Source organism: Dendrobium catenatum, unplaced genomic scaffold (genome assembly GCF_001605985.2).
Source record: "Dendrobium catenatum unplaced genomic scaffold, ASM160598v2 fragScaff_scaffold_1583, whole genome shotgun sequence".
Lineage (NCBI taxonomy): Eukaryota > Viridiplantae > Streptophyta > Magnoliopsida > Asparagales > Orchidaceae > Dendrobium > Dendrobium catenatum.
The window spans coordinates 420,537-446,469 of NW_021320045.1; the positions used below are offsets into that span (position 1 = coordinate 420,537).

At 35.2% G+C, this 25,933-nt stretch overlaps 1 protein-coding gene across 1 annotated transcript; it reads right to left on the reverse strand.

Moving 5' to 3' along the window:
* Window positions 1-5,209: 5,209 nt before the first annotated feature.
* Window positions 5,210-7,915, reverse strand: LOC110106712 (receptor-like serine/threonine-protein kinase At2g45590). The gene has a single exon (XM_020836691.2). The coding sequence runs from the start codon at window positions 7,696-7,698 to the stop codon at window positions 5,455-5,457; it is 2,244 nt and encodes a 747-aa protein (XP_020692350.1). The 5' UTR covers window positions 7,699-7,915; the 3' UTR covers window positions 5,210-5,454.
* Window positions 7,916-25,933: the final 18,018 nt, after the last annotated feature.

Genomic DNA, 25,933 nt, shown 5'->3' on the forward strand with positions numbered 1-25,933 from the left:
CCACATTCGCAAAGGACAAATAAAAAATATTCAAATAATTATCATAAATGCGCTTTATAACAGGTACCACGAGGAATGCTAAGCCCTTGAGAATGTGGTCCTAAGGACTAGATTCTTGATGTTGATATTATGATCATTATTATAATTGTGTAACATTTTTTTAGGGTGATTATGTAATTTTTATTTTTCAAAAAAATAATTTTAGTTAGGAAAGCCTTGTAGGTGGGTGGGTATTTTAGAGGCAAGAGGCCAAGTAGGAGAACTCACACACCAATTTATTCATCTATAGAATTAGGCTGAGTTGTATATATGATAGAGCTCAACTACCTTTTTTTATTTTCCTGAGGCGCATTATAAAACCGACCTGCATTTATGACCATTAATTATTATTTGTTGATTGATGATTGATATGTTATTGATTGTGCATTAAAACTGCATGTTTTTCATAAGTTTCTTACTTTGTTTTGTTTGGAGGTGGCTCGGATGAATCAATGCAAGGCTCTTTAGGATGTTAAATTTTCTTAAACAATATAAAAATAAGCATAGCATTTAAAATAAACCAATTTTCAAAATTAATGCATGATCCCTTATGGGTCACTTTTAAAATGATGATTAATATTTCAAGCCTTGTTTACTTCATAGTGACTATTAGCCCGTTCTGATTGGCCTTACCCATGCATGCAACTTTGGGGCAAATCACATAGGTTTTCTTTTATAACATAGATGGATAGTTCACTTTGCATAGCATAGTACCATTCATGGTCAGGTTTGATACTCATTTATCTTATGTGCCTCCCACCACTCTTGCATTTGCATAAGACTAGATTGCATGGATTTGATACGCTCGGTGAAGTTTAGCTAGTATCTCTTTCAAAGCAAGGTGATAAATCTAGGTTAGGGCTGCCTGGTGGAATTTGGGTTATGAGTCCTCTTACGATGTCTTGCATTAGTTAGATCGTAGGAGTTAGTACTTGGTGTATAGTGCATCCTTTTGTAAATCTAGGGTCAAAGGTTGACAATATATGTATATTGTTGCATGTTTTATTGTTAGGTAAGCTCTCAATTCTTCATAGACTATAAATCTCACATATCCACATCACATGAATGAAGTCGCCTCCATCTGTCTCCTACGCATGCATGGCATGGATATCTCCTTCCCAGATTTCTTGTCTTTGAATTGGTTGCGTTATCATATGATCCTCGCATGTTGAATAGCCTAATTGAACATATCTTCCTTTGGATTATGAGAGTCTAGATACCCCATTATACACCAACCCACAAAGAGAATAATATAACATCTCTAATCGAAAGTTTTCTTAGGTAGAGACCTAAGATGTAATTAATTATGGGGGTTTATGCCCGTGGAAAACTGACACCCATATCAAATAAACCTCATTCGAATTGATGTATTAAATAGAAAAAAATCTCGTATTATTGGGTCATATATATTATTAACCATCGAGGTGTGTAGGTGAAAACTACTATTCTCCATGGTTAATCGTATATATGATCCTATTTGCTCTCCCATTGTCCTGGTTGCGAAGAGTGTGAAGGCATATGACCGTCTTGTCCCAATGGATAGTGTGATCATGCCCTTTGCATTATAACCCCCTGCTTGCAACATCCTTTAGGAGACCCACAATGACAATGAGCAAATATCAAAGAGATCAACAAAGTCAAGCAAAAGTTATCAAAGGAGTTTATCATGTCAGGGATTTGAATTACTTGTGACAAATTAGTTGGTAAGTTGATATTGCCTCAGGCTTATTATACTTAAGAAGTATTAAGCATGGTCCATATGTTTAAGGTGAAATTTATAAGTATCTCTATGAAAAGTGGGAGACAATATACATGGATTCAGTTCTTTATGCTTCAATAGATGGCATGATAATCTATACCATAATATGCAATAGACATTATATCAATCATGTAGCAGGAGCCATCGATAGATATACATCAAATTCAAGAAAGGCATGTGATATGAAACATATGCAGAAATTGATGGCTGAAATTGAAATTTCATCAAATATAAAACTGGAGATATATAAGAATCTTGTGGCCAAAACTCCTAAATAGCCTTTAGATTAATAAAATACGAAAGAAGACAAACAAGATACAATAAGTCTTCTATTAGAGAGGAAGATCAAGCTCTCCCAAAGCTCTAGATGCCGCTAGAGCCCAAACAAGAACTAAGAACCAGAAAATTTCAGCAAAAACTGAGATGAAAACATAACCCTAGCCACCAAAACATACTTAAGCATACAATCATTAGGTAAATCTTAAAACAGACCCTTTTATTTGAATTTTCCATCCTAAATCCCCCTTTAATTCCCCTAAATAAGCTTGTGGACCCCATTATCAAGGAGCGGCAGAGATGGGGGGCAGAACTTCCCCTATCCCGCCTCTTGTAAATCTAGACCAGTCAATCAATACTCTCTTCCCAAAGAACCACCTTGTCCTCATAGTGGAAGGAGGGAAACTAATTCTTCACCCTCTCATATGGCTCCCAAGTGGCATCATAGTTAGGTAAGTTCTTCCACTTAATCAACACTTCTTTGAGAGGCCGAGTGATATGAAGTGTTGTAACAACATTCTGCCCAAACCAGCCACTTGACTCATACCCTAGATGTTTATGAAGCAAAATACTGCAGGTATGTCTCCAAGCTCCTGCTCACCACTATTGTCTACCCGTCTGTCTGGGGGAGGTAAGCAGCGCTCCTCTTCAGCAATGTCCCTTATAGCTTGAATAGCTCCCTTCAAAAATACCGAGGAATACATTATCTTTGTCTGATACTATAGATTATGGTATCCAATGTAGCCCGACCACCTCCCTGATGATTGTGTACTCTACTGGCATCAGGCGCGTAAGATGTGTATCACCGAGCTCTTCAGCCCTCGAACTTCGACTCCTACGAGCTCATTTGCTTCGCCAAGCTACGTGGGCTTCTCTGCCGCCTCTTCAACATCGCTGGCAAGCACCTCCTCCTTAAGGACCACCTCACTACTCTCAGCCTCAACGTCTTCCCCGACTCTGTCACTGCTCCTTTTTCTTTGTGTCAAAGGAGAATGATGTAGAGCATCTTAGCTGCTAAAATGTTCCTTAGGATATTTGATTTAGTTTATTATAATTTTGTACATGTTTCTAGAACCTTCTAGGTTTCTTTTGCTAGATTATAAGTATAACAATTGTAAATAGGAAGAATGAATGAATTTTTTTGGAATTCCAATAGTTTTTGCGGTTTTGATCCCTAAGAGCTCTTTGCTTCTTATTTGCTCATGTTTCTTCAATGATCTCCCCACATCAATTTCTCTCCTTATGAATAGCCTAGTTTCCTAAATTATTTAGGTTTCATTTGTGTATGGATGCCCATAGAACGAATAAATAATCAAGCCTTCTAGTCACTTCACTTTTTTTTTTTATAAGAACCATACTTTGTGCATGATTAATGTTAATGATAATGCCCCTTTTTAGATTCCAACTCTTATAAGGAAGGATAATTCTTCTAAAAATAAAAAAATGTTAATAATGAGAGCACTTTTATATATGACAAACATCTGGATTATGTTATTGCTCAAATTTTGAAATGATCTCTGATAAAGATCTTGATAAAAATTCATAAAGAAGCATCAGCTTGTCATTTCTTGGATTAAGCCATTCCTCAAGATGAAATGCTAGCTTCAAACATTATTGCATCTAAAGGCGAGGATATGATGATTGAGCCAAATGTTGATGTTGGAAGTTACAATCTTATTTATCAACCAAGGTAAGAAGGGTCTAACAACATTTTTGCACTCTTCAGTGGAGGTTTGCCATTCACATTCTAATATAAAGGCAAGGGAATCGACTTCTGAAACTACTTTCAATTCAAAGAAATAAAGATTCATAATGTGATGAACCTATTGTCAAAAGATTATAAACTATATCATTTAAATATGGGAGAAACTTCAAAAGTTTATCTTTCCTCTCCCAGGTTCAATAGATACCAAACTAGATAAAAAATACACCTAATAATTATTCCATTTCGCATTTGCAAAGAAGTCTAAGACTTAAACTCCCGGTGAGTTATTGCTCAAGTCTTGGATCCCTTAGTTGTCTGCTATTTTAAAAATGATGGATGGATGTTATACATTAAAAGTGTTGGTTGATTTTATGGGCACCATCACATTTTGATGTTGGCATCTCCATACTCTATCTCCTAACATGCTACTTTGAGTGTTGTTCCAAATTGATGTATATTTCTATGTCAATTTTATTTCATTTCTCTTTCATTTTTGTTGGACATGTACTTAAATCAAATTATATAGATGTCTTCCTCTCATTGAACAATACTTGGTTTGATCCCTATGATCAGCAAAGAAAGTCAGTAGTCTTTATGAATACAAAAGATTCAACCACTTTGTAATTTTTATTTTCATTTTATGGATCGGTAGTTATTCACTTTAAAAAAAAAAAAAACTCCAAACAATCCCTGATATAGATAGTAATTTCAACATTTCCTACAACTTGCTCATTTACTAAGCCCAAATCACCACAAAAAACAAACATATTATCTCAAAAATAAAAAACCAAAATATTGGTATGATGGTATCATTTTTGTAGGTGGCTAAAATGAACAAATTAATGGTAGACAATGACGAGATCAAAGAATGTTGAACTTGCATGGAAGAAAATGCTCAGAAAAAGGGCCCAAAGTTATTCCATTTAAAAAAAAACTAAACTGGAATCATTGGGATCTTAAACAAACACTAGAGCAAGAATAAAAGTGTTGAAGGCACATTGGATTATTGGGTTTAGTCTCACATCAAATAATTAAAAATATGTTGGTAAAGAAATACCAAAGGATTGACTTTTACCAATAGATCTTAAATTTATTGTGATTTGACCACTTTTATGTTTGGAATAACTTCAATTTTATTTTGTCCAAAATCTTTAACAAATAATATCAAAGTCGATGATTGGTCTAGTATTGAATGGTTCATGCATCCTACTCCCCTAAGTCTTAATGTTTACATATTTTGATTTTTCTTTCTATGTTACATATCAGATCTAATTACCTTCTTTTATTCAAAGCAACAGTAAAGAAATTGATGATCCTGGGTTAGAGAACTTCTTAGGAAATAATAGAATAAGTAGATTGCTTCTAATTTCCCAAAATCTCTCCTAGAGTTGCCAATATCTTTTGGATTTGGGTATCAAATTCCATGGATATCTTCTGAATTATTCTCAATTTTCAATTGCTTTACTGATAAGAACCCATGCATAAAGAAGACATACATGTTCCTTCAGCATTCCTCATAGTTCATTTTAAATGTTTATGTCATTCTAGCGAACTTGAAGTTAAAAACACTCTGCTATTTCCTCTTTTCTAATTCTTAGATATTGATAGCAAAAATGATGAATGTACAACAACTACCAGCATTACATTTCCTAAAGCTTACTGGAAAAGATTGAACTCACTGAGGGGCCTTTCTTTTAGACTTGAATGGAAACCCACCAGGCGGCGATGGAGAAAACTCTAGAGGAAGATGTGGGAGCTCAGACTGTCCTGTAAGCATCTCTACAATCTCCTTAATGGATGGACGGCGAGAAGGCAACCTCTGAATGCAAAGGAGGGCTACAGTTATGCATAGAAGCGCTTGCTCCCTGTCAACCGCTTGCAAAGAGGGATCGATGAGATCAAGGAGCCTCCCAACATGAGCAAGCTGCCTTGCCCAAGAGATGAGATTAGCTCGTTCGAACTCCGACATGGGAGATGCGGTGACCTGCAGTGGCCGCCGGCCAGAGACGATAACTAATAGAAGCACACCAAAGCTATAAATGTCACACTTTTCCGACAGAGGCCCTCCTCCACCATACTCAGGGGCAACATAGCAGATAGTGCCTCTCATGCTGGGTGTGCTGCTCACCGTGCAACTCTTTGGAATGTCCCCGACCATACAATCTCGGCTGCTCCGCTTACTGATGCGATCCAACCATTGATCATTGCTTGTCTGGCTGCTTCTGCTAAAGCTCTTCTTCCTCGTTCTTTTCGTCCTCCCTTGCGAAGAGTGATGCTGCTCCGCTTCATTCTGCCACCATTGGCGCTCGACTGTTTCGATGTTGCTTTTTGATTTGATGATGGTTTTTCGGTTACTTTTGTTGGTGAGCTCCTCACAGAACTCCTCTCGCCACCACTCCCGTGCCGGCCGGCTTTTCTTCTTCGTCCTCTCCTCGTCTAATGAAGCCCACCATTCCAGTTTTCTTTGCTGCTTCTTCCTGTCCGTTCTTCCATTTACGCGAGGCAGGCAATCCTCAGCGGAGACGGCAGATGTGGATGCAGTAATCCATTCGCTTTTTGGCCGTTCCTTTTTAATTTCCGAGCGGATCCACTCCATCACGTAATCCTTGACGCTGCCCCCGGGTTCGGGATTCCCTGCGCCGCCGTCCTGCCGCCACCACCAATCTTTCCCTACACCATTACCAGTGCCTGCAGTGGGGACGGCCTTCCGGCGGCCGCTCCTTCTGCTGGTGGAGACCACCGTTTCAATCCCGCTGTCCACGCTTGCCCTATCAAAACCCCCAACTTCCGAGTTGGAGACCACGTCGAGGGGCATCAAGGTCTCCGTCGGCGAAGCTATGAGCTCTGCCTCTGAAACCCTAGTAGCAAAAGTATCGTTTTCCTCCTGACATCTCTCATCTAAGCCTATGGTCGTCGTGCTTTCGGCGGTTTCTCCCATCGCCGACGCATCATCGTCGCCTCCACCGACATTAATATCTGGCTGCCAGTTCTCATCTTTCGCCCAAATTTTTTGCGAAGATTTCTGTTCGATCTCGCCTCCTTGGGCTTCCTCCTCGCTCAGATTTTGATCGCCGTCGGGGGCCGGCGAGTTGATGCGGGCAAGACCGAAGTCGGCAATTTTGGCCGAGAGGCGTGAATCGAGGAGGATGTTGCTCGGCTTGATGTCTCCATGGATAACCGGTGGATCACAGATCACGTGCAGGAAATGAAGCCCGCGGGCGATGTCGACAACAACGGAGAACCGCCGCCGCCAGTCCATGAGCTCCAGACACCGCCGATCAAGCAGCGCATCTTGCAAACTACCGTTGTGCATAAGCTCGTAGACAAGTAATAACCTCCGCAACGGCAATGACTCGCCACCGTCATCCATAGCCTCTAAGTCCACCGCTTTCCGCCGCTTACCCCACCAACCGCATCTCTTCTCATAGCTACAAAATCCGAAAGGCACGACGACCCAGCCGCGATCTGGGGAGGATCCCATGGTGAGGATCTTGGCAGCGAGAGCGAGCTCGTTCTGGAACTCACGCTCCCCTTGGAGGAACTCGGAGTCCATGAGTTTGACGGCGACGTGTTGGCCGGAGGGGAGTGTGCCGCTGTATACAGGGCCGAAGCCACCTTGGCCAAGCTTGTGGGAAGGGGAAAAGGAGGACGTGGCACGGCGAAGCAGGGAGAAAGAGAAGCGGCGTAGAAGGCTGGAAGGTGGCCTCAGATCGGAAGGCACGGTGGCTACGGCGCGACCACGGGATAATCGCCGGTAAAGTATCACAGCAAGAGTAGCCGCGGCGGCGGCGGCGATGGTGGCAGCAAGGGCTGTTGCAACCAACACCGGCGTCGATAACTGGTGCGTTGGGTTGTGTCTAGGATGAGTTGTCGCCAGAAGTTTCGCCGCCGTTCCCTGAGACGGCTGCGGGGAAAACATTGAGGCGTCCGTTGGACCGTTGCAAAGGTAAAAGGACAAGAAGAGAAAAAGTGAGCTCCTTTTTGAGTTCGTACGTTTTTTTTCTTCTTCTTCCTTGGAGCTTCGATTGGAAAAGCTAGCTACTCAGCGCGGAGAGCATGGACGGTAAAAGTGGAACCTTTATTAGTTTATTTGTTCCTGTAAGACCAAAAAGTTTTTCTTACATTAAATGTAGTAATTAATAATAAGGCTCTGGTTTGTTGAGAGATGAACATGTGCTCTTCGCCATCTGCTGAATTCTTGACTGAGAAGAAAATAGTACAACAAAACCAAGCTGCTGTGTTCACATTTTTCAGTTTTCGATCAGCAATGAGAGTTTTATATGGTTTTTTTTTACTGATTTTGAAATTTTCAAATTTGTTTGCAGCTTCCACCAAAATATAACAGTTACAGTGAAAACTCAATTATTTTGATTGAAATATGCGTCTCAAATCTCTCTCTCTCACACACACATAAATATATATATCATCTCAAATCATATACATTAAAATATTTTAATATTTATTCTCCCAAAATTACATATACAATAGTCAGCAGATTAGCACAATCGGTAATCCATAAATAGCCTGTAACTATAAAAGAATAAAAGAAAATGCAGAAAAATAATAATAAAAGCAAATCTTGAAGATCTCTTACAACCGCAATCCATCTGGTCCTAATCCATTCCCTGACCTCAAATCATGGAAATCAACAAAATGGTCTAAAAAGCTCAACATTAACTCAAATTCACTAAGCTTCTAATGCAAGGCCTAAAGAACTAATATGTATGCTTAGTTCAGTCAATATAGTCAATAGCATTCAATCTCATCAATGATCATTTATTATTCATAAGGTGTAAGGCTCAACATGATCAATAACAAAAGCAAGAAAATTTCAATGAATCAATAGTCAATACAGGAATCAATAAATCCATAAAGTAATTTTACTAAGATCATTCATAAATTAGAAAAAGAAATTATAACTACAAGTGTCAATATATCAATCTTATCTATTTTATCTAATATCAATCATATGTATCATATGCAGTATATGTAACCATTATAATACATATATCAATGTATTTATGCACATTACGATTCTATCTATCAATACTATTAATACATATATGATTTATTATACGAGTCAACAAGAAATGACATCCAATTGATAATGAGTCATATCCATTATAATTATCATTTATCAGTAAATCAATTATTATTATAGGTGACTTTCATTAAATCAATAAATAGTCATCACTCTCTGCACGTTGGTGTAATTAGTCACCAATTACAAGTATTTTCTATATTAGATTGAGTCATAGGGCTCTTGTGTACAAAAATATCTTAGGAGCGCTGCCTTCTCTACTTCTAAGTAAGAAAAAGGAAGTCTTTGGGATGCTGGGTTATAAGCAATGCAGTGTTGTGTCCTTTGTATTATGGTATGTATAGGACCATTAAGAGTGTTACAGTGATGGCTATCTAGAAGTTGTGACACCAAACTCTATATATTCTGAGTTAATAGAATTCCTTAGGAGTGCTATAATGTTGGCCCTTCAAGCACCGCAGCGCTGTGATTATAATTTTATAAATAGCGAACTTTCACCGACTATTTCTATTCATATGGAGTTTTAAGCATTCAGATATGTATCTAAATTCTAATATAAGTTGTTATAGAATGATAAAAGCCCCAAAATATTATTGTAAATGTTATTTGTAAATAGTTTTATAATTAAGTCATTGTTAAAATGTCTATGTAAATTTATCCCGAATTTCTAACTTCTCAGTTAGAAATGTATGACTCAGCATACTTCTGTATTGAATTCTATTTATATTTGTTGAAAGAGTGATATTTTTTGTATTTGTGTTGAATCTATGTGAAAGATAAAATACTAGTGACTGTTTATTGATGCCTATGTGCATCCAAGTGGAGGTATAAGGGCATGAATTCTAAATGAATAAATGGTGTTATGCACCATGAGTCATAAGAGCCTGATATAATGTGCTATGCGCTGGGAGTTTTAAGTGTCTATTACTAATGTACTATGCATATAATGAGTTATAAGAATTTGATTTTGCATTTGTTTTATATTAGTGAAATGTTGGGAGGTATAAAAGCATGAGCGACTAATCCGATATGATGGGCTTAGAGATTGAATATGATGTGTTATTTCTACTACTTGTGAATGTGTGTTATTTATGTTATCTGGTTGAATAATTATGTTTACACTGTTCTGAATCTTTTGTTGAAAGTTCTGTATGGATAGTATGTCTTTATGCTTCCATAATTATAGATTTATTTACTTATTTACTTTTTTTGTTTGTTATTAAGAATTTAGATAGTTTTCGTGTAGCCTACTAAGCTGTGGTCTGCTCATACCTACTTTTTTATATGTATTAATTTCAGGACAGGGGAAGAGAAAGGAGTAGGATGAGTAGGTAGATCGATGTTACAGATTCCTAGAGGTTAGTTATGCCTTTATGTTAGTAGATTCATGTGACAATTATGATGTATATATGATGATGATGTATGATAATTCTATACTATAATTGTTGCCTATATGAATATTTTGTCAATAAAACTTTTTGTAAATGAATGAAAATTTGATAACATGTTTATTGTGTTTTAAATTGTAGTTTAATGACTTTGTGTTCTGAAAATAAACGAAAATGGAAATAAGTTTTTTCCAAATAGAGCTTAGGACCTAAACTATTGCGATCCGACACAATGTGACCCATTTGGTATACGAGTTATGCTGAGTTCGGTTGTGACAAGTGGCCTCAAGTGATGACAAACATGATGAAGGTTGCCGTGGGGACGATGACGACGAGGATGATAGCGAGCACGAGGACATAGACGATGGCGAAAGTGGGCTCATAAATGTCTATGATGATGGGGAATGGCAACCATAGCTGATGCGAGAGAAAAGTTAGTGTTCGGACAACGGTACCGAGCAGTACTGCTATCGGTACCGAAGGATACCGAGCTCGGTACAGAGCATGTAGTGATGTGACACATTTTTATTGGTCTCTGGACACGCTTGGTGTCCGAACACAATAATCACTCGGTGCGAGGACTCTCACAACAACAAAAATGAGGATTTTAAGAACAAGATAGCATAGTCTTAATGGGCTTCATGAGGCCATTGAGAACCATGTATTCTAAATTAATCTAATTTGAATGAAATCCGAATTCATTGAATATGAACATTTAAGATATTATAAATTCCTCAAAAAAAAAAAAAAAAAATTTTGTATTTATTTTACTCTCAATCATGAATCAAATATCTAAAAATTCAAAACTGTAATCATCCTTTCTGCATTCCTCTATTGCATCAAATAAAAAAACCTCATAATAATTTTGTGTGCCTGAAAAGATATAATAGAGGGTCAGATCTTAGAAACCTTAAACTTGTTAACTTATACTTCACTAAATGTAATATAATAAAGTAAAGGGACTTGTTTATAAAATTTTATGGTTTACCATGCCTTCTACAAAATTTTGACTCTGGTTAAATTTTGATCAAAATTAGTTTGATTAATTGCTAAATTATTAAACATATATTTTAAAATGTGCATAATGTCTATCAGCAATTAAATTTTATTAGGTAATCATTTAAAAAAATTCATTATTTTAAATTTATTTGACAAAAACTCTGAGCAAGATATGTAAGCAAATTTTTTTTCAATTTTTTTCAATTTTTTTTATTTATTTACCCAAAATGTTCCTATTATGTTCTATTATTTTGATTGTTGTTTGATTTTTTATCTTCGTTTAACTTTGTTTCGGATAATTTTATTATTATTTTTTAAAATAAATTTGTAGCTAAAAAATCTCTTAAAAGAAGTGGTAAAAAATTATCCCACTTTGTTTTTATTATTTAAAAAAAATTATATTAAAAAGCTGTTAAGAAAGCTATCCAACCTTAATTTTGAATAATTTATTTATTATTTTAATTATAATCAAATTCATAATGTATATTATTTATGTGAGTCAATGAATAAAGAAAATGACAATCAATCATAAGATAATAAAATAATTCATCTTCAAATTAAACTAATTTTATCTAATTTTTAAAAAATTTACAAATATTTTTTATTATATTTGCCCAGAAAATTAAAGTCTTAAATCGGCCGTTAGATACACAGATCGACCAATAGAGATCGTCTTAATAAAATGATAAAAAATGAAGTGCAGAGCTAGCGTTATCTATATATATTGGAAGATATTTGTCTTTTATGTGTTTGCCTTGTGACGGTTGCCTTCATAAGTGACGGTTTTTTTATTGGAAAAATGGTGGGCCAGAACTGGCCAACTAATATATATATATATATTACTTATAATTTATATATATATATATGCAAATTAAAATTATTTATTTAAATATATTTTGATAAAATTTTTAGAGCCATTAGACTATTTTAAAAATAAATATAATATAAAATTATTATCTGAAAAAACTCATGTACATTTTTTTTTTTTAGATATTTAAGTCGATTAAAATAAAGTCACACACACATCATATAGGTAAGCTTCAAATTTAAGATCTCTTAATTGATACCAAACCTCTTAATTAACTTAGACCAAATACAACCACGTTGCATATCCATTCTTGAATGCATGATTTTGCAATGAGAGTCTAAGCTCTTAGACTAAAGTAGGATGCATAGTAAACTTTCCATTTATGTTATGTTACAATACTATTTGAACGTTGTGATTATGCGATAAGTTTTGCAATCAACTGTTTTAGGCTTTGTTTAGAACAGCTTTTTAAAGAAATTTTGTAGTACAATTTTTCTAATTTAAAAATAATAACATTAAAATCTGCTTTAAAAAATAATAAGAATGTTGTCTCAAACAAAGCCTTAGCCTCTTTCAGTTGACTTCCAATGGGGTTTTGACGATGCTTACGAACTTCTGATGGCCATGAGCCTACCATGTTTGTATGCACTTGCGACGTTCCTCCTCCCACATATTTATCCATCAAGTATAGCTGCTTCTTGTCTTCCCTATGACAAAGTTGCCATTAGATCTACAAACTATTGCCACCTCCACGCTGCTGGAGGTCGGTCATGTTGGCTTCCGCCTACTTTCACTTCATGTTTCTCCACATATCATCGCCTCGATTTTTTTTTTTTTTTGAATGAGGGTATCTAACCGCAGTCACCCCAAAGGAGGCGCATGGCGTCGTAACTAATCCCTCAGTGGGTCTACCAGTAACCAACCCTACAGGTGCAAGGCCACACAGTTATTTTCTCCTCATTTAAAGAGTCGCGCTGCATGAGAGAGAAATCGAACATGGATTGGGAGGTTCCCAACCACGCTCACCCACCAACTCAGTTAAATCTGGTGGGGTAACCCCTCGATTTGTAATTACAATGTTTTTGCACTATTTGAATGTGTTTACCATTATTTTAAAAGATGTCTACTTTTCCCATTTGTATATCACATGTTAAAAGAAAAACATACCATAAAGTTGTCACACTTTCAATATGCTTTATGAGCATCTTCATACAAAAATATACCAAATATCCTATATGCCACACTGCGAAAGAAAACTCTAAGATCATTTCATCGCTATTTTTAATGCTCGTAGATTTTCCATCTTGTGTATCTTTAAAATTTTCAACATAGCGTTAACACACATTTATTAGTTAAAGCACATTAGATCAATTTTTATCTTTAAAATAACTCTATCATTTATCTTCCCAACATGTTGTAGTTAAACATCATTGAGTTTTTTCCTTCCATTTAGTTCTTGAAAACATGCAAAACATAGTCTTCTAGTCATTGTGTTCACTAATTGACTTTCCAATTATACATAAAAGAGTTAATCATAAGCGATGTTTTAGTGTGAGGTTGTAAAAAATGGGTTGAGGACATATCAAAACCAGGTGGTTTGGTGATTAAGGAGGTTGGGTCTTCAAAATATGAAGAGAACGGATCCTTGAGTACATCTTATAAAGCGGGGTCTTAGCAATATGTTGGCGAGGCTATTCAAAATTGTTATTTTTGTATTGTTCCATTACAAATTTAATATAGTTTTATCTTTACTATAATTTAACTAGTTTGAAAATCTAATTTTCTTTTGCAAATTTTTTTAATCATACCATCACAAAGGCACTATCAAATACATTTACACATGGTCATCCTACTTGAGCAATTTGAGGTATAAAAATTTTAACTTTGTTTTTCTAATAAATAAATTTTATTTAACAATTTAAATTTATTTGCATAATTAAATATGTTATAACTAAAATGCTACTTTTCCCCTTGCATTTCGGTGGTGCTTCTCCTATGCTTCATATGAGTCAGCCATAATGAGGGAAGGCTTGGGAGGAAATCATTATGAGGTGTCTCGCTAAATCCTCAATGTTGCATATAATTAAAGATGCCCTCTAGAAATTCAATATTAATCAAATTGATAATATAAAAGGATTAATGCATCAATTATGCAGTATAAGAGAGAAGAATTGAAATGAGCTCCAATTAAAATTAAGCTCTTATAGAGGACCCACTAGATCAAAGAGTGAAATGAATTGATTGACTCTCATTCCATTGCAGTTGTTGTAAGCTTTTTGTCTTTTTTTTTTTTTGGGACATTTAGGCCATTTAAGGCAAATTCACACACACAACACATACACATAGATTCGAACCCTGAACCTCTTAATTGGAAGCCTAAGCTCTCAACCAATAGGCCAAGGAGAGTTGTGTAGCTTTTTGTCTTTTAATAGTCACATGAACAAGAAATAGTAATATATTGAATTTTATGTATGTTTTGTTTATATATATATATATATGAGGTGATCGATTATAATATATCTCAAAGTATAAGGAGGCTGCTATCCAGCAAAAGTCTGACCACTATGCGTGAATAATGCAAGCTATGGGGTAAACTATTTCTACTTTGTAACTGAATTAACTTTCTCTTTGCGTTAGCTTGTTTGTGATATAAAAATATAACTCTATCTTTGCATCAGTAAAAATAAAATAAATATGATTGATCCTTATTTGAACTTGAGATTTTGTTTGGGACAACTTTTATAATGTTTCTTAAAGCAAATTTTTAGTACAAAAAATAAAATTTTTATACTATAAAAATGTTTTAAGAAGCGATAAAAAAGCCATCCCAAAAAAGTCTAAATCTTGAATTTGTTTGAAATTGCCACTTGATTCTTATCTGAAGTTACAGGTGTAGAAATCAGAATATGCAGCCAAAAAATGGCTGTTATTTAAGCTGTCGCAATCGATACAAATCACAAAGAAACCGTTTGGAACTTAGCTGCATCAGCCTTTTGCAGTACAAGTTCTTATCACAACTGACATTTGCAACCCAATAAACCAGCCACAGATTAAAAAAAAAGCCTAAATTATAATAATTTTTCTTCAGATCTTGCATGTTTATAATTTATAATTGTATAATAATAAAATTTTCAAAAAAGTTGCATTTGTTTATCATCTCTTTGTTATTTTTTTTGCAATTGGAGGGAGAAGAAGATATATTTTTAAATAATTTAAAGAATTTCAGGATGACTATTAGCTAATACTGTTAAAGTTAAATAACAAGTAGAGCACAAATTGCACAAAGATGAAAATTCAAAAAAGTTTTGTAGATTTGATTTAAAACTATTTTGAGGCTTCGAAATAACTTTCTTATTATTTTATTTTTTCAGATCATAATCATATTTTTTATTTGACTGAACATTATCTTTCGTTTCTTAAAAAAAAAATTATTAGAAAATTATTTTCTCTATAATAATTTTGTAAGTGAATGAATTACTAAGGATACTTTATTATGATGATGGTAATATTCTTCTTTTGATTCTCGGATGTCCTCTTTCTTTTTCTCTTCCTAGGCTGTGGAATATTTGATGTTGGATTGAGTCCTTTATGATTCTTTTCCGCATTTATATAGTCTTTAAAATTGTATATTTTGTTGTAGGTTTTATTATGATAGGCTCCTCTCATTATTTGTAGACATTATGGTCTCTCCTGTTATAGATGAAAAATGACTTTCTATTGGTTTTGGTTTGGTTTGGAACATTTTTTTATTGCTTTATAAAATTATTGTGGAGAAAATAAAATTTTAAAGTAATAAAAAATAGTGATCAAATAGAAATTGTGGTTGCGGTCATAAAAGCAAAAGAGAAAATTATAATTGCGGTCTAAAAAGCAAAGCAGTAAAAAAGTTGTCCCAAATATAACATTTATGTGAATCTAATTCTGCAACTTTTTGTGCGTGGCTGGTTTCTCCTTTGTCTTCTTGCATATGTTTTGATTGATAGTATTCATTTTCGAGCTAGGAATGTTTACCATATGCAATTAGCTAGCTCTTTTTGGTGATCTTATATATTTTAACTTTTATATTGATATAGTTTGGTCAAGGCATTGACTTTTCCTAAACAAAAAAAATGATAAAATTAAAAATTTTGGAGCTTAATTTTGTTGATTGGCTATACAATTGTATGAAAGATTTCACACCAAATAATTTATTTTGGTGTTGAGTCATTTATGATGGTTACATATGATCTTCAAGTGGATGCCAAATAATTTGGAGTAGTTTGAAATCACTATTTTTTTTATCTTTTTTTTTTTATTTTTAATATGAAAAAATATATACTAAACAACCACTTAGTTTATTTAGATCATGAAAGTTATTATCGATGCCCTGATAATAAATTTTATGTACATCAAAATTACACTTCAACTCTCAATATTTGAAAAAAAAAATCTTGACAATTTAGGCCCATTCTTTTTCTTGAGTAATTAGCCTTATTATTAGTTTTGATTTTGGGTTCGTTTGGGATGGCTTTCTTGCTATTTCATAAAACAGTTTTTTAATACAAAATTAAATTTTTGTACTATAAAGCTAATTTAAGAAGAAGTAAGAAAGCCGTCCCAAAAGAAGCCTTAATGTTTAGGGTTTAGAGTATGTTAATCAGATAAAATTTTAATGATTAGGGTCTGTTTAGGATTGTTTTCTTTTGAAATATATGCTTATTAGTATTTTTTCATATATTTTTATTTTTAAAAATACTCAAATTAACTTTTAAGTATTTTAAGTAATTTTAAAAATAGCTATTATTGGGCCACTAGCAGCGGCTAATTGTCATCTCTAGCATTAATCACTAGCTATCACCTCAGGCCACCACTGGCCATTATCGTTGTTTTAATCACCGCATAAATTAATTTACTTAATATTTAATAAAAATATGTTTATTTATACTTGAATATACGCAAGCTTTAATTTCACAAAGATTTGACCCTGATGCTCATTCTGCTAGGGTTGTTTCCCTGCTCCGCCTTTCGCTGCGAGGATGGTTCTAGCCGTCATTTTTTGCCTCAGGGAAGCTTCTCCACTCTAGTTTCCCTGATTTTTTTGCATGTTTTGGTTTTCTTTTTTGGACTTAATGGCAAATGCCTGGCTTAGTGACCTGGGATTTTTGAACGGAGCTTCTCCGGATTTTTCGTTTAAGGAGGCCTTATCTGGGGCTTCTTTGTCTTCGGTTCCTTTTCCTGATTTGCATATTTCTTCTCACCGGGGTTTGTCGGCATTGTTGATTTCAGAGGAAGAAGTTTCATCGCTTGCGACGTCGTTTGAATTTGCTTTGGTTGGTCGGTTTCATGGAAAGCGACCATCTATCGATGCCATTCGAAAGTTTTTCTTTAATCTGAAACTCATTGGTGATTGTTCGGTCACTGTTCTTAACCCTAGAAATGTTTTGATTAAGCTCGTGAACGATTTTGATTACTGTCGTATCTTCTCCCATTGATCTTATTTTGTGAATAATTGTTTTATGAAAGTGGTGAAATGGTCCCCTAATTTTGATGTTGAGGTTGATTCCCCGATTATTCCTATCTGAGTTTCGTTTCCCTATCTTATGCCCCATCTCTTCTCTCCTAGGATCCTCTTTGGGTTGGTTTCTCTCTTTGGCTGAGCGCTAAAATCGGCACAACTACTGCTTCGGGTTCCCGTCCTTCGGTGGCTCGTATTCTCGTGGAATTGGATGTCACCAAATATTACTCTGATAAAATTTGGGTGGGTTCAACCAATACGGGCTATATACAATCTGTGATTTTTTATGATATCCCCACGTCTGTATGCATTGTAATTCATTAGGACATTTGAAGGATGATTGCCGAATTTTGCATCCTCATCTAAAAAATATTCCTAAACCTGTGTCCACTCCGTGTGCGTTGTCTGGGATGAATGTGATTAATGTGGGCTCTAATGCTGCTCTTAACCCAAGCTCTAATTTAGTCCCTTGTCCCTTCTGTTACGGAGAATGTGGAGCAGGTTTTGGGTTGTGTTGTTGGTAATCTTGAGGATGTTGTTGTTGTTTTGTCCCCTGACGCATTATCGTTTGTAACACCTGTTCTTGACTTGGGATCTCTGGAGTCGGTTTCTCCTGCCCCTTTGCTAGTTAATTTGTTGATCGGTTTGGTTTATGTTGATGAGGTTGGTGCCGCTGTGTCTTCTGTGAAGGTTACTGAGGATGTTGTGGCTGGGGTCTTACCTTCTATTCATGATCATTGGGCTTGTGCTAGTGTTTGTGGTCGTTTGGGTTGTGCTGTTAATTCTTATCCCGTGTTATCTGATGTGGGTGTTGTGTCTGCCCCATGCTTTTTGTCTGGTACTACTATGCCTTGTGTGGCTGTGGAGAATTCGGGTGAGTCTGGCATCCCTAATGTTTTTTCCCCTGGTAATTTGGGTGGGGATTGCTCGGTTACACCTTCAGGTGTGGTGAGTGAGGGATCGGTTAGTACTGTTGTTCCTACTTTTGTTGACGTCCCTGTTAATTTAGTATCTCCTAAGGCTTTGGTTGCTCATGTGGGTGTCAATTCGGGGGAGAGTGTTAGATTGCAACTTGATTGGCTTCAATGCTCATCTGATTCCTCTTCGAAGACTAGCAGGGATGATGAACCTGTGGTTGATTTTACTTTGCAGAATGACTGTCCCATTGTTTCTGTTTCCTCCCGTGGGAGGGGTAAATGTGGGAGAAAGTAATTTGGGTTTGTGCTGTTGTTTCTCTATGGTTGTGGGTTTCTTGTGGTGGTGACAATTTGTGCATTGGTTGGCTTTGGGTGGTTGTCGGTTCACTGGAGCTTCGTTTATTATTTTTAGTTGGCCATTTTAGTTTTCTGGGCAATGATGTGGCTCGGGCTCACTATTCCGTAGCCGTGGCTTGTGGCAACCTTTGGCGGTGAGTTTCTTGCTCGGTTGGGATGGTTACTTGGCATGTTACTGCTCTCTGATCTAAACTGGACAGCCTGTGCCTGGCTTCATAGTAGTTGGAAGTCTCTGCCAGTTATTGAGCCCGATGGGTTGCAACCCTTTTGTATCTTATGTAGCTTTTGTTTCGTTCCGTTTCTTGGCATCTTATACTTTTTTATTGGTTTTAATAAAATTTGTGTTTGTGTTAAAAAAATATTTAATAAAAATAAAAATAAGTTATAAATTAAAATAGCAATGAAAAAAAGGGTAAAATCAAAACATAATATGCTCAGGTTTTATAAAAATAATTTCCTTTTTTTTTTCTTATAATGGAATTCTCTGAAGCACGATCACCAAACATCAAAGACCAGTGGACTACACAACTCTCCTTGGCCTATTGGTTGAGAGCTTAGGCTTCCAACTAAGAGGTCCAGAATTCGAGTCTATGTGTGAGTTTGCCTTAAATGGCCTAAATGTCCCAAAAAAAAATCAAGATTAGACCAGTGGACTAATGCTGATAAAGCTGTGAGACCTTGCGAGTAATCAGCCAGTGCTTATCCAAACCTGGCAAGTTGTCGCAATTGACTTTGTGGAGTTTGTCAACCATAAAAATCCACGGTGACATTGCTGTGATTTAATTTTCATGAAAATGAATACTTAATGGGCTGCTTTGTTGGCTAAAAAAAATAGACTGTAAAATGAATGTAATATTAAAAAAATAATGTTGAAAGAATACTATTAAGTTATTTGGATGAATGTAAAATAAATAAAATTGAATGATTATTTTATTGGGGTTTTTACATATCTAATACCTAAAACATTTCTATTTACTTACCTCACACATAAACTTTAATTTTTACTTTTTTACCACCTTAAATACCTAGCCGTCAACAAATATAACACTCCGTCTGCTCCGTCAAAACAAATTCGCGAAAAAGGGTTTTGCGTGCAAGAACCAGCTCTCAGAGCATCTCTCTCACATTGAATAGAACCTCCATTTTGAGAGACGGAGTTGCTGCCCTTCTCTTCTACTCGAAAACATGGTTTTGCGCACGAGAAACATTTCCAACCAGCTATCTCCCTTTCTCTCCTTCCCATCGGACCGAGGTTCATCTTGCCACGCCGATGCTGTGAAGTGCCAAAGCAGGTAATTTCTTTATTGAAGAAGAACACTTTTATTTGGGGAAGAAGCGATAATATCTCATCACCAAAATTTTCTCAGTAATATTTGCCATCGGCTAAGAATTTTTTTGTGAGAATGAAATCATTCTTTCAGTCAAAATTTTATACCATGAAAAATCAAGAATCCACTTATGAATCTTCATCCATATCCACTTTAAGCAATGAAATTCATGTTTAAGCTGATATGTGATTCTATAGATTTGCCTTCTTTATTTGTATTTTTGTCTTTATTATGAATGGTAGTGGGAGAGGCGCTAAAGGCCAAGCGGATGCTGGGAACTCTGTTTTTGGCAAATTGGTTTTGACGGAGCTAGACGGAGTGTTATGTTTGACGAGGGCAAAATATTTAAGGTGGTAAAATAGTAAAAACTAAAGTTTAGGTGTGAGATAAGTAAATAGAGATGTTTTAGATGTTAGGTATGTAAAAATCCCTATTTTATTTGATTTGAAATAATAAATGTAGTGTAAAGTTTAAAAATGATAATAATGGTGGTGCCTGGCTGCGGCGGCCAACGGCGGATAGTGACATCCGATGGTGGTGGTGCACTATCCACTGGTGGTGGTGATGATTAGCGATGGTGGTGGTCGATGGGGTAGGCAGTAGCGGTTGCAAGAGGTGGTGGCAGCGGCAGCCGGCGAGTAGTGGTGGGGATGGGAGACAATCAAGTGAGCTTGCATGTTGTATAAACAATTCTCGCTCAAAGCTGAATGAATTTGATTTAATTTAAAAATGAACTAAAATAATTTACACAACATTTATTTTGTTTTATTTTGCTCTATTTTGTATTCCAACCAAACACATATATTTTCAAAAACCAATACTTTACATCAAATTTTTAAAGTTTTTTTTTTAATTTAAAATTTTCTTTTGTGCAGTTAAAAGCATTATTTTATTTTCGACCCAAAGTCAGTAATGTCCTGTGATGAGATCATGTGGGATCTTTAGTCTGAACTCATTTAGGGATATATGATTGCTAGAATTTAAAATTTATGTATTTTTAAAATATAAAGTAAAAGAAATTCAGTGTAAAAGAAATGCAATATAATTAAAATGTTTTGGAGTTGCTCTGGTGAGTACAAAAGATTTTTTTTTTTTTTTGCTTGGAGTAAAATAAATGCAATATAAAATCTAATAATAGTGGTGGCCAATGGCCAATGACAATGGTGATGAGAAGATGGTGACTATGATCGAGTCATGAGACCGCAAAGGTGGTAACTGTTAGCGGACAGCGGATGGCAAAGACAAAATGCAAAGTGGTTTTTAGCGATAGAAGGTGGTGTTGACAAGCGATGGCCGCAACTGCAATGACTAACAATCTATAGCGTATTTGGAACTCGACCAAATCTAATGATTTTCGTCAAATACAAAATGAATGTTTTCGCAGCATTTTATACTAGCAATTTTATAACCGCTGCTGTAAATAGACATAAACAGCGGTTTTAACCGCAGTTCAATTCACCTTTAAAAAAGTTAAATTTTTATAGTATTTTGTATGATTTTCCACTACCAAAAAATGAATGTTTTCGCAGCATTTTATACTAGCAATTTTATAACCGCTGCTGTAAATAGACATAAACAGCGGTTTTAACCGCAGTTCAATTCACCTTTAAAAAAGTTAAATTTTTATAGTATTTTGTACCAGCGGTCCTCCGACTCTTCCCCTCTCTTCCGCTCGACCCCTCTCCATTCGACTTCGTCGCCTTCGTGTGATAGACGGAGTTTTGAACGAGTAGCCAAAAAGCTTCTTCGCCTGCTTCGAAGACGTGCCTTCCTGTCGGATACGAAATACACCCTCCTCAAGCCCTAGCCGAACTCCTTCCTCGCCATTTTCTGTTCGAGCGGCAGCAGCGACCACAACAAGAGCTAACTCGTCGCGAAGGTAGCCATTCTTCCTTCCTTCCGCGCGCTTCTTCGGTTAAATCCTGTAAATCTACTTATCCATAGAGAGGAAGAAAGGGAGAGGCCGACGCTGCCAGTGGAGGTTGTTCCGATTTCTAGTAAGATTGGTTTCTAGGGTTTAGTAGGGTTAATTGGGGGAAGTGATTAATCCATCGATAGATGATAATTGAAGTTTGAGATTAAAGGGGAGCATATTTCTTTTATTGAGATTGATCATTTTGTTGGCTTTTTTATTTGGCTGCAGAGAAGAAGTTGTAATCAGTATAAAACCGCTGCTAAAGCCTTTCCAGCGAACGCAAATACAGCGGATTTGCAACGGTTTTTAAACCGTTGCAAATAAATTAGTAGGTGTTTAAACCGCTGCAGTAGGTCTTAAAAAGTGCTGCGAAAGCCTGATTTATTAGTAGTGTTCAAATACACTTAAAACTAAGCTAGATATTGAATTATTAATACTTTACAATTTTACTATATATTTCTTAAGCCAACGCTAATATTCTCTAAAACTCGTGCATTTAAAATACTTTAAACACATTTTACTTGAAATAAAAAACTCTTAGATTATCTATAAAATAAATGAAAGCGATTTATTATTTATATTTGATTGGCTTTAAACCCAAATGTACTACTGAAACACAGCGGCATCAATGGATCATCACCCTTATTATTTTATATATTAAAGCTTCCTACAAATGAGCTACTCAAATATTTATGATGTTTTGAACATCATCAAAATAGATATCCAAACGATATAAAATAACTAATCATTTTTATTAGTAAACTCATAAATATTTTTTTTTTTTTTTAAGTAAACTCATAAATATGAAATCAATAGTGACATTAAGAATATATATATATGAAATAATTTAGAGAATATAAACACAAAATATTCATAATAGTTTTATAGTCTAAAATCCCTATGAAGAAATGAGTTCATAGTTTTAATACATTATAGATCAAAATGATTAATGCAACATTAAGTCCTACATACCATACAATTATAGAGTACTATGACAATATCAACTAACGATTCCACATAGAATTACCCATTTGATTTCTTTTTTTCTTACTACTCTTGAGAGTCATTTAAAATTCTTCATCTTCGTCAGCCCCAATTATTTTATGAAAGAATGATATTAACATCATATTATATTAGAACCTGATAATATAATATACAACAAATAAGCATAATGCCAACATAATCACCTACTTTAGTTGATGAGGTTGTTGATGCTGTTGACGCTACTTTTGGCTCTCCTGTGACGCTGTTTGAACCGCTTATTGACATTCTGGTTTCTCTCATTTCTAATGAGGTTTTGAAAGCCCAATTGGCGGGCAAGTTGTAAAACAATTGTCTGAAGCAAAACGATTGGCTTGATAATTTTGACTCTTCACCCTGTGAGGGTGATGTGGATGAATTGGATGGGCATGGATGCTGTTCATGGGAATTATAATTTGAATGTTAACTGCATTATTGAAAAAGCTTTTGCTTTGAGTGGTGGCAAACATTGTAGGAGAAAGCTAAAAAGGAAATAGTTTGGTCCTCCTCTGTTGATGTTGGATCATATTATTCTGTTCATTATTTTGGTGGTATTTTTTGTTGTTGGTTGTGGAGCTGTTGGCTGTCCTTTTTTGTTTTGGTTAGGATGGTGACATCTTCCTTCTCTAGTTTCTTCTTTGTCATTGGCAAGTGGGTGTTGTTTGTTCCTTTGAAACTTCAGGTTTCTTCTCCTTTTCCTGTTGTGTTCTTTGCAGGCTTCTTCCAGGTTATTGTGTTTGATCCTCATTGGATTGATGCTAATTGGTTGGGAGTTTTACTTGGGAGGCTGATGCTGTTCGACTCAATTTGTTGTTTCATCTTCTTGTGGGGCTTTGTTGGCTCGTTGGCTTTGTATTTTTCCTTGTTTTCTTTTCTTGAGTTTTATTGTGATATATCGAATCAAAGGCTCGTAGGTTTTACTTTAAATATTGTATTTATAGATGGCTATTGATTCACTAAGGATTTGTAACTCCCTTTTCATATTAACGCGTAGGCCCAGTATGAGGGTTTTATCAAAAAAAAAAAAAAAAAAACATAAGTCCAATATAAGATTTCAATGAAAAATAAGAAGCAAAACTTTATAATTATAAAATGGTTTTTCAAAGAACCAAATGGAAACACCATTGTGCAGCATAGTGATGAATTTTAAAGATTAAATATCTCTTTGCAATTTGCAAATCATATGGCATAAAACACCTCCAATGATATCATGTGATATAATGTGGAGATATAAAATCTTCTGAGGCTAAATAAACAACTTCAATTATATAATATTTAATTTAGTAACTTTTTTTAAAATATCATAACTAATAAGGGAACTATATATACTAAAAGGATTTTGTATCTTCTAGAACGTACAAATCACTATGTAATTCTAATGCATTAAGGAGTATTATTGCATTATATGTCGAACCAACCCAACCAATTTGAACATATATGAATCTCCAAGTCGTAATTGGCTCGGCTATTGCTAGCATATTCTTGCTTCGATATGATTTTCTTCTTCTAGAAGCATCCTCATGCTCTTTATGGACTCTAGCTTTAATGTTTATTACATCTATTACGCTAATACAATCATAATTTAATAAATCATATTAGTAAGAACACTTATAAGATATATTATGTTTTTAAAATAGTAAGCCAAGGTTGTTTTATTATTTAATAGTATTAGAGCACTGAGCACTGCAAGCTTAAGTATCTCATGTTGTAATTCTTCTATAGCATACAGCATATCATTCATATATGGACTCATAACTTATCAAGATTAATAAAGTTGAATCAAACTACTCAATTAATAATACTATGCATGTGTATGTAATAACATAGCTACTTGTTATTAAATGCATATTGAATATACCTGCAAGTAATCTTCTGAGTGTAATGAATGGCAAAACTTGATAAATGAATGCACTCTCCTCATTAGCACCATAAGCAATTGTTCAACCATATTGAAAAATACATATATAGATGGTATTAGTTGGAGGAGAAATTATTCCGTGTGGACGCCGGACGCAACTCTACGTCCGGATGTCGCGGTACCGAGTATCGAGCAGTACCAAGCCGCGGTATAGTAAAAAGGTGGCGTGGTGCATTTCTATTGATCTCTGGATATTGTTCGGAGTCCGCAAAGAATAATTTTTCTAGTTGGAGAGATAAAGTGTGCATCTAAGGCTTCATTTGAGATAACTTCCTCATTGCTTTCTAAAACAACTTTTTAGCACAAAATTCTCTAATTAAAAAAAAAAAATTTAAAAATTGTTTTAAAAAGCATTAAAAAAGTTGTCCCCAATGAAATCTAAATAAGAATAATCTTGATTTATATCCAACTTTCAGAAATGCTTTATTGTCATTTCCTCTCATGAGGTAAAATATTGCTTGATGATTAACTCTCACCTAACAGCTTTGCTGAATTGTGTTAATTTTGTAATGACTAGCCTTGTTAAAAGTCCATGTTGAATTAGTTAATTTTTTTATTAAAAAAATGATCAGTTCTGATAAAATTGTAGATAGGTTTGAGAGAGTTTCAATTATTTCTTACATATAAAATTCATTGGTTTGGTTACTGTTGTTTTTACTAAATAGGGGCTGTGATGAGCCAGCCATCCCCATTTGATTGTGTCACTACAAATTAGGTCGTCAATATCTTCCCAACTTGAATGCGACAGTATGACATTTGTGGAAGTCCTCGTCTTCTTGAAACTTTTTTTAAAAAAAAAAATTGGGAACAGGGTAATGGGTATCCACCCACTGTCACCTTCAAAAGATTGCTTAACGACATAACTAATCCTAGACTGACCTAGAAGAGACACCCACCCCATTGGCCCGCACTTGATTGGGCCCCACTTAAAAGGCGCTGCCACTCGAGAGGAATCAAGCACGGGTTGGG